General features: G+C 38.4%; 1 protein-coding gene across 5 annotated transcripts in view; it reads left to right on the top strand.

The window, feature by feature from the left end:
- Positions 1 to 13,850, top strand: part of EPS15L1 (epidermal growth factor receptor pathway substrate 15 like 1) — a 42,276-nt gene extending 28,426 nt beyond the window's left edge. For 4 of the 5 annotated variants that reach the window (XM_088178989.1, XM_014883000.2, XM_014882998.2 and 1 more), the window contains 2 exons: positions 8,693 to 8,898; positions 13,554 to 13,850. In XM_088178989.1, the coding sequence (XP_088035115.1) occupies positions 8,693 to 8,898; positions 13,554 to 13,700 (353 nt within the window). In that variant the 3' untranslated portion in view covers positions 13,701 to 13,850. The remainder of the gene's footprint in view (positions 1 to 8,692; positions 8,899 to 13,553) is intronic. The other variant, XM_014883001.2, reaches the window with a different exon arrangement.
- Positions 13,851 to 13,934: the final 84 nt, after the last annotated feature.

Genomic DNA, 13,934 nt, shown 5'->3' with positions numbered 1-13,934 from the left:
CTTGGATGAATATGGTTCTGCCTTAATCCTCATTCCATGAGTGATGGATGGAGTACCCGAATTTCAGGATGCATGGAGAACCCTAGAACTGGCAGTAGGTTCAAAATGGCTTCTCATGTAAAAATCACCCTGAAGCCTCCAGAGTGGCACCCTCAGTGTTTCTGTGACTTGCATTGGCAGCACTCTTCCCTTGCTGCAGAAACATGCTCAGTTAGGAGGGATTACAGACAAGACAAGCCCATCCCTGGTGGAATTTCCAGATTCCAAGAGAGGTATTTAGAAAGAAATTTGAGTTTAAGGGGCAAGCAGTGCTCACTGAGGAGCAGTGGAGGATGCTTGAATCATTCAGAATCACTGGAGACAGAGATGTTGAGACTCTCAGGAAGAAGAGATTTTGCAATGAGTCCTCAAGCTCAGGGACCATTAAAGTGTCCAGCACAGCAGGGACATGAACCTGTTGGAGCAAGACCAACAGACACCAAGACAATCAGAGGGATGGAACAGTTCTGGTATGAGGAAGAGCTGAAAGAATTGGGATTTTTCCAACCTGGAAAAGAAAATCTTTGGGATGACCTAACTGTGGCACTCCAATACCTGAAGGGAGCCCTGCAGAAAGGTGGAAATCCTGAGACTATTCACAGGAGCCTGAAGTGACAGGACAAGGGGGGGAATGGCATCACACTGACAGACAATAGGGCTAGGGGGGATGTTGAGAAGAAATTCTTCTGTCTGAGGGTGGTGAGGCTGACACAGATTGCCCAGAGGAGCTGTGGCTTCCCCATTCCTGTGCCCAAGGCCAGGTTGGGTGAGTCCTGAAGCCCCCTGGGACAGTGGAAGGTGTCCCTGCTCATGGCAGGATGAGCTTTAAGATCCTTCCCCACTCCAACCGTTCTGGAGTTCTGTGATATTAATGGTAGAACCTTCACCACAGAGCAGTGTGAAACCTTCAAGCTTTTCTAAATTTTTATTGCTTGCTTGTAGTGGTTTTTACCTTTTTAACCTTGAAAGAATAGAAGTCCTAAAAACACAGGAAGAAAATACACTTTCAATTTCAGTGTGCTTCTTTCTTGCCATGCTTATTTAATAAACACAATTACTTTAACATGCTACCTTTTTAAAAAAAGGTAAATGCTGTGTAGATGTTGTGATTTCTATTATGTTATTGTATATTAGTGGTTAAGAGAGGTAGTGAATATTAATATTGCTAGAGAACTTCTGAAGTGCTAATGCACTGAAAAAAATCAGTTTTCCTTTGAGGTGCCAATATGTAAATAGCAGAAAAACACAATGTAACTTGGAATATATAGAATTATAGAATCTCAGCCTGATTTGTGTTGGAAGGGACATTAAAGATCATCCTGCCTTGGGCAGGGACAGCTTCCAGCAGATCAGATCAAGCCCCATCCAAACTGGCCTTGAACAATTCCAGGGATGAGGAGTCCACAACCACTCTGAGTAAATTTAAAGGAATAACAAATTGAATTCATCCCCTCTAAGAAATAAATCAGTGGAGTTACTTAGCTGCTATTGGAAATACAGGTATTCAAATAAATTCCACTGGTGAATTACTATTTGAGACTGCACATGGAGAGTTTGTCAAAAACTTCAGCTTTGTTTTGTGATCCGTTTATTTTTTGTAGCTCTGGGTTATGATGGCAACTGAATATTGGCATTTCAGAGGTTAGTGGTTAACACCTCTGTGTTAACCTTTTGTGTTAAGGGCTTCAGTTTTGTTCTCACAGTGTTTTTATTTACTTGCTAGGGTTTTGAAATGTTAAAATACTGGAAGAAATGAGGGACAATAGCCTACCTTGGATTAGGAAACGTGACCCTGATCCCTGAGAGATCCCTGGTTCTGTGAAGCTCCAGACCTCAGGGCAAACACAAAGGTTTGCACAGTGTTTGAGTGACTAGAAATTATTACAAAATAATAGTAATGATGTTACTGATAATAAATTTAATCAATCAAGGTGTTAGGGTTCAGTATGTCACAAAGTCACTAATTACAGGACTGCTAGATGTATTTTGCTATCCTACCAAAAAAGACAGAAAAGGCTGATTCAAGCAAAATCTGGCTGATCAACTCCTGTTGTTTCATCTTGCCAGTTGGCTGATAAACGATATCTGAACCTGTTTGCAGCTTAAAAACATGAAAAGGGGTCAGAGCTCTAAGATCTTAACAGGACTTCAGAATCTTAATATTGTGTTTATTGAACCAATCTGAAAACTTTTAGCTGAGCTGGATGTTGTAATCCATCATCTACAGAAACACTGATTCCCAAATTTGGGAATTGCCTGTCCTTAGACTCGTGGCTGCAGAAGGTTGTTGTCAGCCCCAGGGAAGCTACAAGTGCAAGAATTACCAGCAGAGCATCATTTTATTGTGTTCCTGTGGTGCAGGGAGCTTGCAAGGAAAATTGCACAAAGATTTTTCCCCCTGAAGTGCTCGTGGTCACGGAGGGATCCTGAAAGGTTCTGATGGCACTGGGACCTCAAAGCTTTAGTGAGCAAATAATTCCACATGTGCAAACAAGTTCCAGCTTTCCCTGGACCAGGATTATCCAACTGGAAATTTTAAATTCACTCTTTGGGGGGGTTTCTTTTGTACCTCTGGGACCATTTCAGAAGTTTCTTGCTCCTTCTGTGTGTCAGCAGCTGCTGGCCCAGATCAAGGCAGTGCAGGCAATGTTTGTGCAGTTTCTGCTGCTCCCTTCCTTTGTGTTTGATGCTTCCTCCTCCTTCATGTCAACGATAAATATAGTTCTTTTTTTTTTTTTTTTTTTTTTTTTTTGTATGTGTCACTTCTCTAAATTTAAGGCATTTTATGGTTTGACTGTTTTTGCAATTTTAGACTTATTTTTCATCTTTAAGGCAGCCCAAGAGCAGTGGCAGTGCACATTGACCTCGTGTTGGCACCCAGTGAGGTAAAGAAAGCTTAGATGTTTGCATTTTTTGAGTTGGATATATAAAAGGAGTTTAGTAGTTTGTTTGCCTAAGATGTGTCTTCATTGTCTCAACCAGATCAAAATTGAGACTTCACAATTTATTCAGTGTCTTCCTTATAAATGCAGGCCAAAATCTGAATGCTTTGTCTTGTGCATGTACTGAGTTCAGTTCTTGAAAGAAAAATCGTGTCTTGTCAGTAGTTACTGTTTAAACACATCACAGTTTTGTGGAATTTTTAAATTTTTTTTATTTTGCTTGCACCATGTACAGTGTCCCCACGTAGAAATTTGCTCGATGTATTCAGTCAGATCAATTTTTAAATAAAGAAGCCATGTGAGGTATAATGGATGTAATCAGGTGTTAGGAACAAAAGAAAGGATTGTGTTAATCAGAAAAAAAAAGATGTAATAGAATTCCTTTAATTTAATTTAGATTTAACTGAATCGTGTCGATTTATTGAAGTTTTGGGGATCAACCATTTGGTCTAGAGTTCTGTCCTTTACTCATGTGAGATCACAGGAGAGTTGGGATGTTTTTTTCTGTGTGATGCTACACACCTGTTTCCTTAGAACTTTTTCAGCACCCTGAGTTATTCACAAGTCTCATGCTGCCTGTTTACCTGTTATTTGTTCCCCTTATCTGCAGTCGAGAGTGAGAAAATCAGCCTCAAAGTTGTGACTGACAGGAAAAGCTCTTTTATTTTTCATGCCTTCTAGAAGACCTGACAGTTGCATTAGAGCACAGGCATCCCTTGTTGTGTAGGATAAATGACTCATGGGTGGAGCACCTGCCCTGGCCACAAGCTAAAAATTCCATTCACGCTTTGATTCTCTTGTTTATGCTGGCCTCTCACAATAAAGATATTTCAGTTCTGATGTTTGAAAGAGCTTGTCCAGAAGCTCTTTTCACACAGCAAATTTTTGGGCTGAACGTGGAACGATTTCTCACCTTTCAAGGAGTTTGTAGATTGTCAGAATATTTCTCTTAAGCTTAAAAGTTTTCCGTGCACTCAAGGTGCAAAAGCAAAAGCTCTTCTGAGGGAAACTTCTCCCTTCTGTTACAAAAAACATGTTGTGATTTTTTTGCAGAGAACGTTATCATCAAATAGTTGAGTTTGAACCACAGCACAGAAATAGCCCCTGTTGAAGACAAAGACCTCCAAGTATTCTGTAGAAAATTGAGTTTAATGTAATTAACCTTCAGGCAAAGTTTGAAACTGGTAATCATTTTTCTGTGAGTTTCTTCAGTTTATGAAGGTTATGAAGCACTGAAGGAGCTGGATAATCTTAACAGAATGGTGGAAAACATGCCAAGTAAGTTGGAAATGAGATGTAAATTTGGTAAGCTGCCAAGAGAAAGATGTGCTGGGAGGCACCTGAGGCTTCTTCTGCCATGTGAAAAACCCGAGAGGTGGAAATGCTGGGATTTTATGCTCAGGTATAATCACAGGTATGGACTTCACTCACCCTATCACTCCTTATCCTCTGCAGCACAACTTTTGACTTCTTAAAGGATATTTTTCAGTTTAGAAAGTTTCCTGGAAAGGAGCCCTTGTTTAGTGAGAGTTTAAAGTTGTGTCATTTCCACTCTGTCCCTTTTGCCCATGAGTGTGATCCATCCAAGCTTCCAAGGCAGGAAAAATTCTGCTTCTCATCATTCAGCAAGATCCTCTTCTAAGCATTGAAACAGAATATTGAGACAGCTCTAAATACTTCACTTTGTTGACAATATCTTGTAATTCAGCAAGACAAAAAATTTGTGTTTGCATCCTATCACTGAGGTTCTATTTGCTTTGAAATATAGATCTCAGCCCTCCAAACTCAATTTTGCTGTGGGGTATGAAACTAGATAAACCCTTTGTATGGGTGGAGTTCAGTTTAAGTAACAAGCATTTGCTGTGGTAAACCATTTTGTTCATCATTTTTTTTTGCTGAAGTGACTCTCAGTGTGGTTTGGGTGCACCAGTTGGTAACTGCTGAAACTGCTGTGGTTTCAGAATAGGACCTGTTTTGCTTTTTTTCTGAACTTTTTCCCCCCCTCCCTGAAACTATTAGCAGAAAAACCAAGTGAGGGTTACAACTGTTTGCCTGCCATGTCTCAGAATGGTGAGCAGAGCCATGTAAAAATGCAACATTTTCCAGCAAATGGAAGATTCATGCAATCTATATTTTGCAGTATTGCAATTTTACCAATGCCCATCAGTACAGCTGGCAAACTTTTACTGTGGTTTGGGTACTTTTGCTTCACATTGTAGAAAATTCTGCACCCACGTTCTTGACACACTGAAGATGGGACTCCAAAAATATTTAAGTGTACACTCACTACAATGGGAGACTTACACTTGTTGTAAGTCAGCAAAAACATCAGAAACATAATGCTGGTGGTGTTATTACTAACCTGTGGCTAATAAATGTGTAAATTTGAACATCTAACTGGACCAAACAAACTTCTATCAGAGTGTGGCAGGATAAAGCAAACTGTAAACCGTGTACAAAGGGCATTAAAAGAAAGATTTGGACTTGGAGTTGGGCTTGATGGTTCTCCTGCATCTCTTGAGCTTGGGAGGTTCTCTGATTGTGGGGCTCCTCGAGGGTTCTTGTGCATGCTGGGGTTGATGTGTTCAGAGTAGGTTCTGCCCTTAAAATTGCCCTGCAAAAGATCAACCTGATTGCATAAGGGTTTCCCTCTCACTTTATTTTATTTTTTTTTGCAAAATAGAAAAGTTATCACCTTACTTTATTCTTCAACGTGTAAAAATCTGAAGAAAATGGCACTCATTTATATAAAAATGAAAGCTTTCAATATCATTAGCAGTAACTCTCATTACACAGTGGCATTTCCTCTACAACAAAGTGATTCTTTTGTGAAGATGAAGCAGGAGAAACCCTGATGCTCTGTGCAGGTTCAAAACCACCCAGGGCTTTGTGCAAAAAAAAACCCCTTAAACAGGCCACCCAGAAAAGCCAGGCTTGCTGAGCAAATACGTTGCAAACTTGGCATTTGTGTTAACAGTCACCAGTTCCACAAAGTGGTTTTTCTTGCAGAAGATTCAACCTAAGAAAAGGGCAGCTTAAAATGGGTCGGTTTTGCCTCCATTAATCCAAATTGATTTTGTGCAATGCAGAGTGGAAGTGTGAGGGGAATTCCCTCGCTGGTAAATGGCAATAATAGAGGAAGGAGAAATAATGTAGAGGGCTCTTGTTTTGACTTGACCAGAAGTTAGAAATGCAGATATTTTTATTCTCTTTGTAATTCTCCAAGGCCAGTTTGGATGGAGTTTGGAGCAACTCTGTCTTGTGGAAGGTGTCCCTGCCCATGGCAGGGAATTAGAGCTGGAGGAGCTTTAAGGTGTGCCTTCCAACCCAAACCCATTCTGGAATTCTCTGATTTAAAACAAGTTAAAATAAGTTGCTCTTTTAGGTGGAACGTGCAAAATGCTGAGTTGCTCGTGCCTTGCCAGGTTTGTGTGTCCCCTGGCATGGGATGGCAGTGGTGAGATCTGGAGACCACGAGGAAAGTGTGACACTCAAGAGGCCTAAGGAAAGGCAGGTTGGGGTGAGGGAGGGTCTGTGCTTGTGGGGACAGCAATTTCCTGTGCCTTGTGTCACTTCCTTCCATGAAGGACAGAGCACTGGCCTGCTCTGCCTGTCCTCAGGTGTCACACAGGTGATTGCTGCCCTGGGGATCCGTGTGTCACACCTGTCACCCGGGCTGGAGCATGTGCAGGGCAGTGCTGCACTGAGCTTTGAGAGATCTCCTTTACCTTCTGGCTTCAAGGCAGCTGAGCCAGGCTTGTCTCTGGAAACTTTCTCAAACCTCGTGGCTGTGTTGGTAACGTGGCAATGGTCGTGACCCCGAGGCTGCCAGAGCTCCAGGAGTGTTTGGAGAACGCTCTGAGTGAGGCACAGGGGGGAATTGTTGTGGTGCCTGTGCAGGGCCAGGGGTTGGGCTGGATGATCCCTGTGGGTTCCTTTCCAACTCTATGAATGTGATAAGTTGCCTGGGAACTCTGGAGTATCCTTAAGTTTTTAAAATGTTGAGGATTGTCTGCTGTGATTCTCTTTTGGTCCAGTCGAAATCTGTTCACGTTTTTCCACAGATGGAAGACTTGCAAGACCATGATCAGGTTCCCCTTGAACAATCTCAGGACAAAACAAATCCATTTCTATCTCCTCCTGCACATGCCTTGGTTTTCATTCCTCTCTCTCTTTGTCTGCTTGCTCGACTGGGCTGTTCCTTGCTTCCCACTTTTCTCTGCAGCTCACTGCCTGCCAGTGGTGCCTGAATTTCATCCAAGCCCAACGTTGGCACTGTCCTAATGAGAGTCTGCACGATTTCCTCAGCTCCATGCAAACCTCATTTCCTCAGTTCCCTGTGCACCCAAATTCTTTCATCTCCCCTGTCCCACGTGTGCCTCTGAGTTTAGGGACTGGAGGTCAGCTCAGTCTTTTTGGGTAGAAAAAAGTGAGCTGGGATTTACTGGAATTTGCTGCAAAGTTCATTTATTTAGTGTAAGTTTGGTGATCTTTATTTCCCTTTGATAAAAAGTATTTCCACCATTCTGAGCGTGTTATGAAGTTCATAAACATTTACAAAAATACTTTCTGGAAAGCTCCCATGTGCCAAGTGCACTCTGAAATTTGGGGGTTGATTCCATTTCTCTGTGCTTTCCTAGTATGTATACAATCATGGGAATAAATTCTAAGATTCTTATCAAATTATAGTTCAAAGAATTGGACATTTCAAAACAGCTCTATTGCTGCAAATAATGTATGGAATTCTGGTTATTACTCAGGAAGTTGTAAGTATTTGTTTATTTTAAGAATGTTTCTAGATTTTCCTTCATCAAGTACACATTGCAATCCAGAATGTTCACCCAAGGAATATTTTCCCTGGAAGCTGGATGAATACCTGTCAGGAGAAAGAAATTTAATTTTTTTTTTAAGGTTGGGTGGAAGGAGGAGACACATATTTATCTGTTTAGTTATTTGACCTCACGAAATAGCCTTTTGGCAAAGAGAATTAAAAATCAACTATTGAGGTTTTAATTGCAACCAATTAAAAATAAGCATATTATTTATGAGCATACACAGTAATTCCTGTGGTTTCATTTGTTGTTGGGGTGGAATAGAAGAACAAACAGTCACCTACAAAAAATTTGGTGGGTTGTGGAGCAAACACCCCAGAGAGAGGTGATTTCTTAATCAGCCACCTTTTCTTTGTGGTGGTAGAAGGATAAACCAGTTCCAGGGAAAAAAAGCAGAATGCAGCCATTCTATAAAGTGACAGCTAAATTACTCTTTAGTCCTATTTAACTTATCTTTAGTCCTATTTAACTTATCTTTTTTATTTTGTCTTCTATATAATACCAAACTTAAATTGAAATATAGCTGATCCTGGAAAAATCAAAGTCACACTTGTCAATTTTTTTCTGACCAAATATCTTTATAATAGCTTTCATCATTTAAAATCTTGATGATCTTAATATTTAGTCGTGTATGTGTATGAGATAATAAATTCATTTAAATAAAACAACTGTTTTAGATAAACTGCATCAAGAAATTAAAACCATTATATTTGATTAAATTTTCACCCACCCCAAGAAGGATGGATGATGCTAAAGTGTGTCAGCACAGTTTCCTATTTCAGATCTTTGCATTATCCATGGTAAGTAACTTCTCTTTTTCTCCTTTTTTTTTTTTTTTTTTTTTTTTCTTTTTTTTTTTTTTTTCCCTAAACTTTCCAGGTAAAAGTACTCCTGTAAGCCACCTTGGGTCTGCAGATTTTCCCAAGCCCCATGATCCATTCCAACCATTTGGGGCTGACAGCAGTGACCTGTTTCAGAGTAAAAAGGGGTTTGGGGACCCATTTAGTGGAAAAGATCCATTTGCTCCCTCCTCTTCAAGTAAAACTTCTAAAGACACTTCCTTGGGGTTTGCAGACTTCAGCTCTGTAAGTTAAGTTCCTTGTCTCTGAGCAAACCACTTTCTGCTCTGCTTGCAGCAATCTCTGTTGGGTTTTTTTTGTGTCTTACCTGCAGACCTGCTGTTCCCTGGCTTCTGTCTCTCAGTACCTTCATGCTGTCCTCATTGTTTTTGTATTAATATTTCTGTAATAAAAAGGCGTTATTTCAATAAAAAAAAAAAAAAAAAAAAGAAGTTTCATACTGAATTTTCGAGGGTTTACGTGCATTTAAATTATTTTAGTGCAGTGTGCCTTTACTCTCAAATTCTTTGTAGCAGAATCTGTGTATTGTTTTTGTTGCATGGAGGCTATTTTGTAAACAGATTTTTTTTTTTGGGGGGGGGGGGCCAATGATGTAAAGACTCAAAAATAATCGATGAAAACGTATTTCTAGAGCAATTTCACCATATGCTGAGAAGCAAATCCTTGAAGGGAAAGTTTCTAATAAGTTCTTGTAACTGTTTGTAAAAGAAAGTTCTGACAATCCTGTTGCAACATTTGCTGTATATGATGGAATGTGGTAAACACAGATGAGACAGAGATTGAAGATTTAGCTGCTGAATTTTATTCCTCTTACTGATACTGTAGAAAAGACAGAGCAAACAAAATGGTTTTATAGAACCGAGATTGAAAAGTCCACACTGAACTCCAAAAAAAACACTTCCAGAGGTCTGAAAACAAAGCCAAGTCCCCATTCCAATTAAAAATATTGGGGTTTTCAAAGCCTGGCTTTGGTTTTAGGATTGGGAACCATTGTCAATGCAATGGTGCTGTGGTTCTTATTGCTTCCAAAAGTGCATAAAATCTGTTCCATGCACAGCCTCGGGCTTCTTCCTTTTTTTTTTTTTTTTTTTTTTTTTTTTTTTTTTCACATTTTTGTTCTCTCACTTTGCCACGCAGTAAAATTGCAAACTTACTCTGTTCCTTAATTCTGCTGGGCACAGGTCAGTTTTCAACATTTAAGCTGAATCTTTCAGGTCGTTTCTTTTTAATGTTTTGGGTTTTTTTGTTTGTTTTTTTTTCCTAGTTATTACTTAATCTTAAAGGTGTATCACTTTCCTATTTGATATTGTTAGCTGGGGTTCATCTTTTGCAGACTTTAGTTGGCCTCAGGGTTTTAATTTATCACTTTTGAAACGTCCCAAGTTCAAGATTTGTTGTATTGTTTGACCACAGCTAGTGGGATTTGCACAGTTACATTCTGATTGTGTACAAACTGGTGACATTCTTAATAAAAATAAGACACAAAACTTGCTTCATCTGAAGTTTCTTCAACGACATCTAATTTCTTCCTGCAATGAAAGACAAATGATAGAATGGAATGACTGTCATCTGACTTTCCAGACTGTGTTTCTTAAATTTCAAATGTGCTTTTTTGTATCAAATGATTCACTGAAATCTCTGATCCCAATCCTGGTGGGTGCTCCAGGCTCAAATTTGCTGTGCCATCAGGTTCTCATCTCAAATTAACTTGAGAGGATAAGGAACAAGTAGGAAAAATGAGATAATGAGCAGTAGGCACTTAATAAATCCTGTTCAATGGCATTTCATCAAATGAAATAATTTCTAAAATCAGATTTCTGAATTAATTTCTCCTCCTATAGAAAAAAAAGGAAGTGTTGACTGAATTTGACTGAAAATTTGATCCCTTTTCTCCTCACTTCATGGGGTTTTTTTTTTTCCTTTTCTATAACACATTTATGCTGCTACACTTGACAATTCCTAATCCTTCTGTATATTTTAAATGTGCCAGTCACCTTGAAATCATTGAGAATATTGTGATTTCTTTGCCTCACGGTTGGGAAACTTTGCTCATAATGGAAATGAAAATCACTTTTACTTACAGAAGGTTTTTGACATCTCCTTTGAATCCATGGAATCTGAGAACAGAATGGTGTAGAAGTGAATAATCAACTCAACCTGATTTTTAACCCAAATCCTTGACTGTTGCAAGAAAGTTCATGAGAATTTTAATTATATTTTAGTAGGAAAATCTGCTGCTTTTTTGACACACTGGCAAATCCGTGCACCCAGAGTTGATGGATATATTTTCATTGCATTCTTAACTTTGTTGCTGTCATTAAATATGATTCATTGGAACAAAACAGTCTTTTGGTAGCTCAGATTTCAGTTATTTCTGGGTTCCAGCTGCAAGAAAAGCCACTTTTTTTTTTTTTTACCAACAGAAAGCATTTAAATTTCCAAGAAACAGAACACTTTGGACTCAGCTTTTTATCTCAACTGGTAATTCAGTACACACAATTTAATGGAGCTTTTTTTGTGATTTGATTACTCTTGGGTCTGTACTTTTTTGCACTTCTAAAAAAGAAAAGAAAGAAAAAGAAGAGTTCAATGCAATTGCATGTGTGACACGTATTTATAGACTTGATGAAAGCTGGAGATCTGCAAAAAAATTGTTAGTGTATTAAATTAACCTGCAAATTACCTTTTGGTGGATAATCTGTGCAAGAATCTGTGGCATTGATGAGCTGTTCTGTATTTATTTCACTCTTTAATGGTGAGAGTTATCTCCTGAAAATTGTTCTTTGTGCCAACCACTTGTAATATCCAAGGCACATCCAGATTTGTTTCCAATGAATCACTTGCTTATTTTTCCTTTTTTTTTTTTTTTTCCACTCAGCACTATTAACCACAAAAATATAACTTGTGTCCCATAAACAAGTTATAATTGGGACTCCCATAAACTTTGGAAGCCTTATCCTAGAATGGAAGCTATAGAAATAAAACTGGTTTGTCAACATCAAAAAAATATCCCAGATAATTTGACCAAAGTGTCTTGAATTTCTGAAAATATTAACCATTCATTCTCCATCCCAGATCTACTTAAATTCCTGGACTAAACCAAGAATTCCTGCTTCCATTTGTATCTGTCTTTACCTTGAAAAAAAAAAAAATAATCTCTTTAAAATCTTAGTGAGCTTTTCAATCTTACCTATCAGCTGACATTATTTAAATGAGGAACTGTAGTAGGGTCTCTCCATTTTAAAAATGAAATATCAAAAGGTGTGACACTTTTATTGTATTTCAAATGCTCAGGGATTCTCATCTTAATTTTTATAGCAATGAAAGCAGAGATATTGCATGAAGAAAAGTTTGGGTTTTTTTTTTTTTTTTTTGCAGCAAATCATCTCAGAAATCATGAAATAAAATCAAATGATGAGCAAATGAGGATCGGGCTTGGGTTGAAAGAAATTCAAATAGGCAAATTGATTTCAAAAATACATGAAAAATTCAAAGTACAGAGAGACAGTAGAGCAGAGGAGGAGGCTGGGGTGGAGCCAGCCCGTGGTGTTTGTGCCCTGGGCTGGGTTCAGCACTGCAGGTTGGGTTTGAACACTCAGGTCAATATTTCAGGTGGGTCTGGGCAGGTGTAGCTGTGTCAGAGTCACCGTGTCCTGGGCCACGAGGAATTTTAGAAATCCAGCTGAAATTTTTCTCTTTAAAAAAAAAAAAACCCAAAAAAAACCAACAAAAAAAACCTCAAATAAAATTGTTTTCCCGCGCGTACGCACAAAAAAAAACTCCAAAAAAAGCCCCAAAACAAAAACAAAAAAAAAACCAAAACAAAAACAAAAACAAAAGACAGCACAAAGCAGATTTTAGAAATGGGCTTGAATGCAAACATTTGCATGCAGCTGTTCCTATCCTCCTCCTCAGCAAATGCTCAAATTAACTGGCAACAGATAGAATTTGAAATCGCTATGATTTCAAGAAAATAGTTGCAGATTTTGTTCAAGGAGTTCAAACAAGCAAACCTTTACATCCTTCAGTGGTAAATATTAGAATATAAGTAATTTTTTTGCACTGTACCTGTATTTTGGGAAGCTCCCAATAGATTTAGGAGCTGAATGTTATAAAGTGATATTTTCTTAGTGTTCTTTGCTGAAGTAAATTGGATTTTTCTCACATTATTTCTTACTGGTGAAACTCTATGTGTATTTTATGAACAGCAACAAAAGCACTTTTGGTAACTTTGGATTTGGTGATGAAACTTCCCACGTGTCAGCAGTGTCCAAAATCAATTCTCAAACACCTCATCCTTAGCAGGAACCAATCAAACCACAATAAAACTCTTTGTTGTGGAGTTGCACAAGAGTAAATAACTATTAAATTTACCAGCTATTTATTCTGAAAAATGGTTGTAGTTGCTGTGCTTTCAAACCATTCACTTCCTTTTTTTTTTTTTTTTTGTGCTCGTGGAGGATTTTTTTTTTTTTTTTTGGCTGTTTTTATACCCAGCTGAGTGAAAGATGCAGGGATTTGGAATCCCTTGTGAGTTAATTTCCAGGTGGGAGAAGGAAGAAACTAAGGAAATAAAGTAAGGAAGTAAAGGAAATAAATCAAGGGAGGAAGTGAAGGAGGAAGAAATTAAGGCAATAAAGGATGAAATGAGGAAATCAGTAAGTGAATTTCTATGTCAGCCTAGAATTGCCCTAACACAGCCTGGTGTACTCGAGCTGTTTATTAAATAAGTCTGATTCTTTGTATTTTATTTTATTTTATTTTTTTTTTTTTTGCATAAATCCTTCGAGCTGCTCGGTAACTTTATGAATTCATTTTCCATTTTCATTTTCATTTTTTTATTTATTTATTGATTTTATTTTTTTTTTTTTATTTTTTAGTTTGGAAATGAGGAGCAACAGCTGGCCTGGGCAAAACGTGAGAGTGAAAAAGCAGAGCAGGAAAGATTGGCTCGGCTGAGGAGACAAGAACAAGAAGACCTTGAGTTGGCCATTGCACTCAGTAAGGCTGACATGCCAAACTCTTAAAGATGGTCTTGGGCTCCACCCCTGTTTAATAGAAACCTTTGGGAAAAAAAAAAAAAAAAAGGCTTTTAGAAAAATCCTAAATTCTTGGTTTATATCGTTGTAAAATTATTTTCGTCACCTTCAGATCTCCACAGATCTGTTTGTGTCTGGCCAGGCTCTGTGTGGCTTCTCAAGTGCATAATCTGCAGGAAACACTGTATAAGCTGTATTATATGTTCTAGATAAAATGTATTG

This window comes from Sturnus vulgaris, chromosome 26 (genome assembly GCF_052056855.1).
Source record: "Sturnus vulgaris isolate bStuVul1 chromosome 26, bStuVul1.hap1, whole genome shotgun sequence".
NCBI classification, from domain to species: domain Eukaryota; kingdom Metazoa; phylum Chordata; class Aves; order Passeriformes; family Sturnidae; genus Sturnus; species Sturnus vulgaris.
Note: the sequence above shows the minus strand (reverse complement) of the source record. Positions and strands in the feature narration are given on the sequence as shown.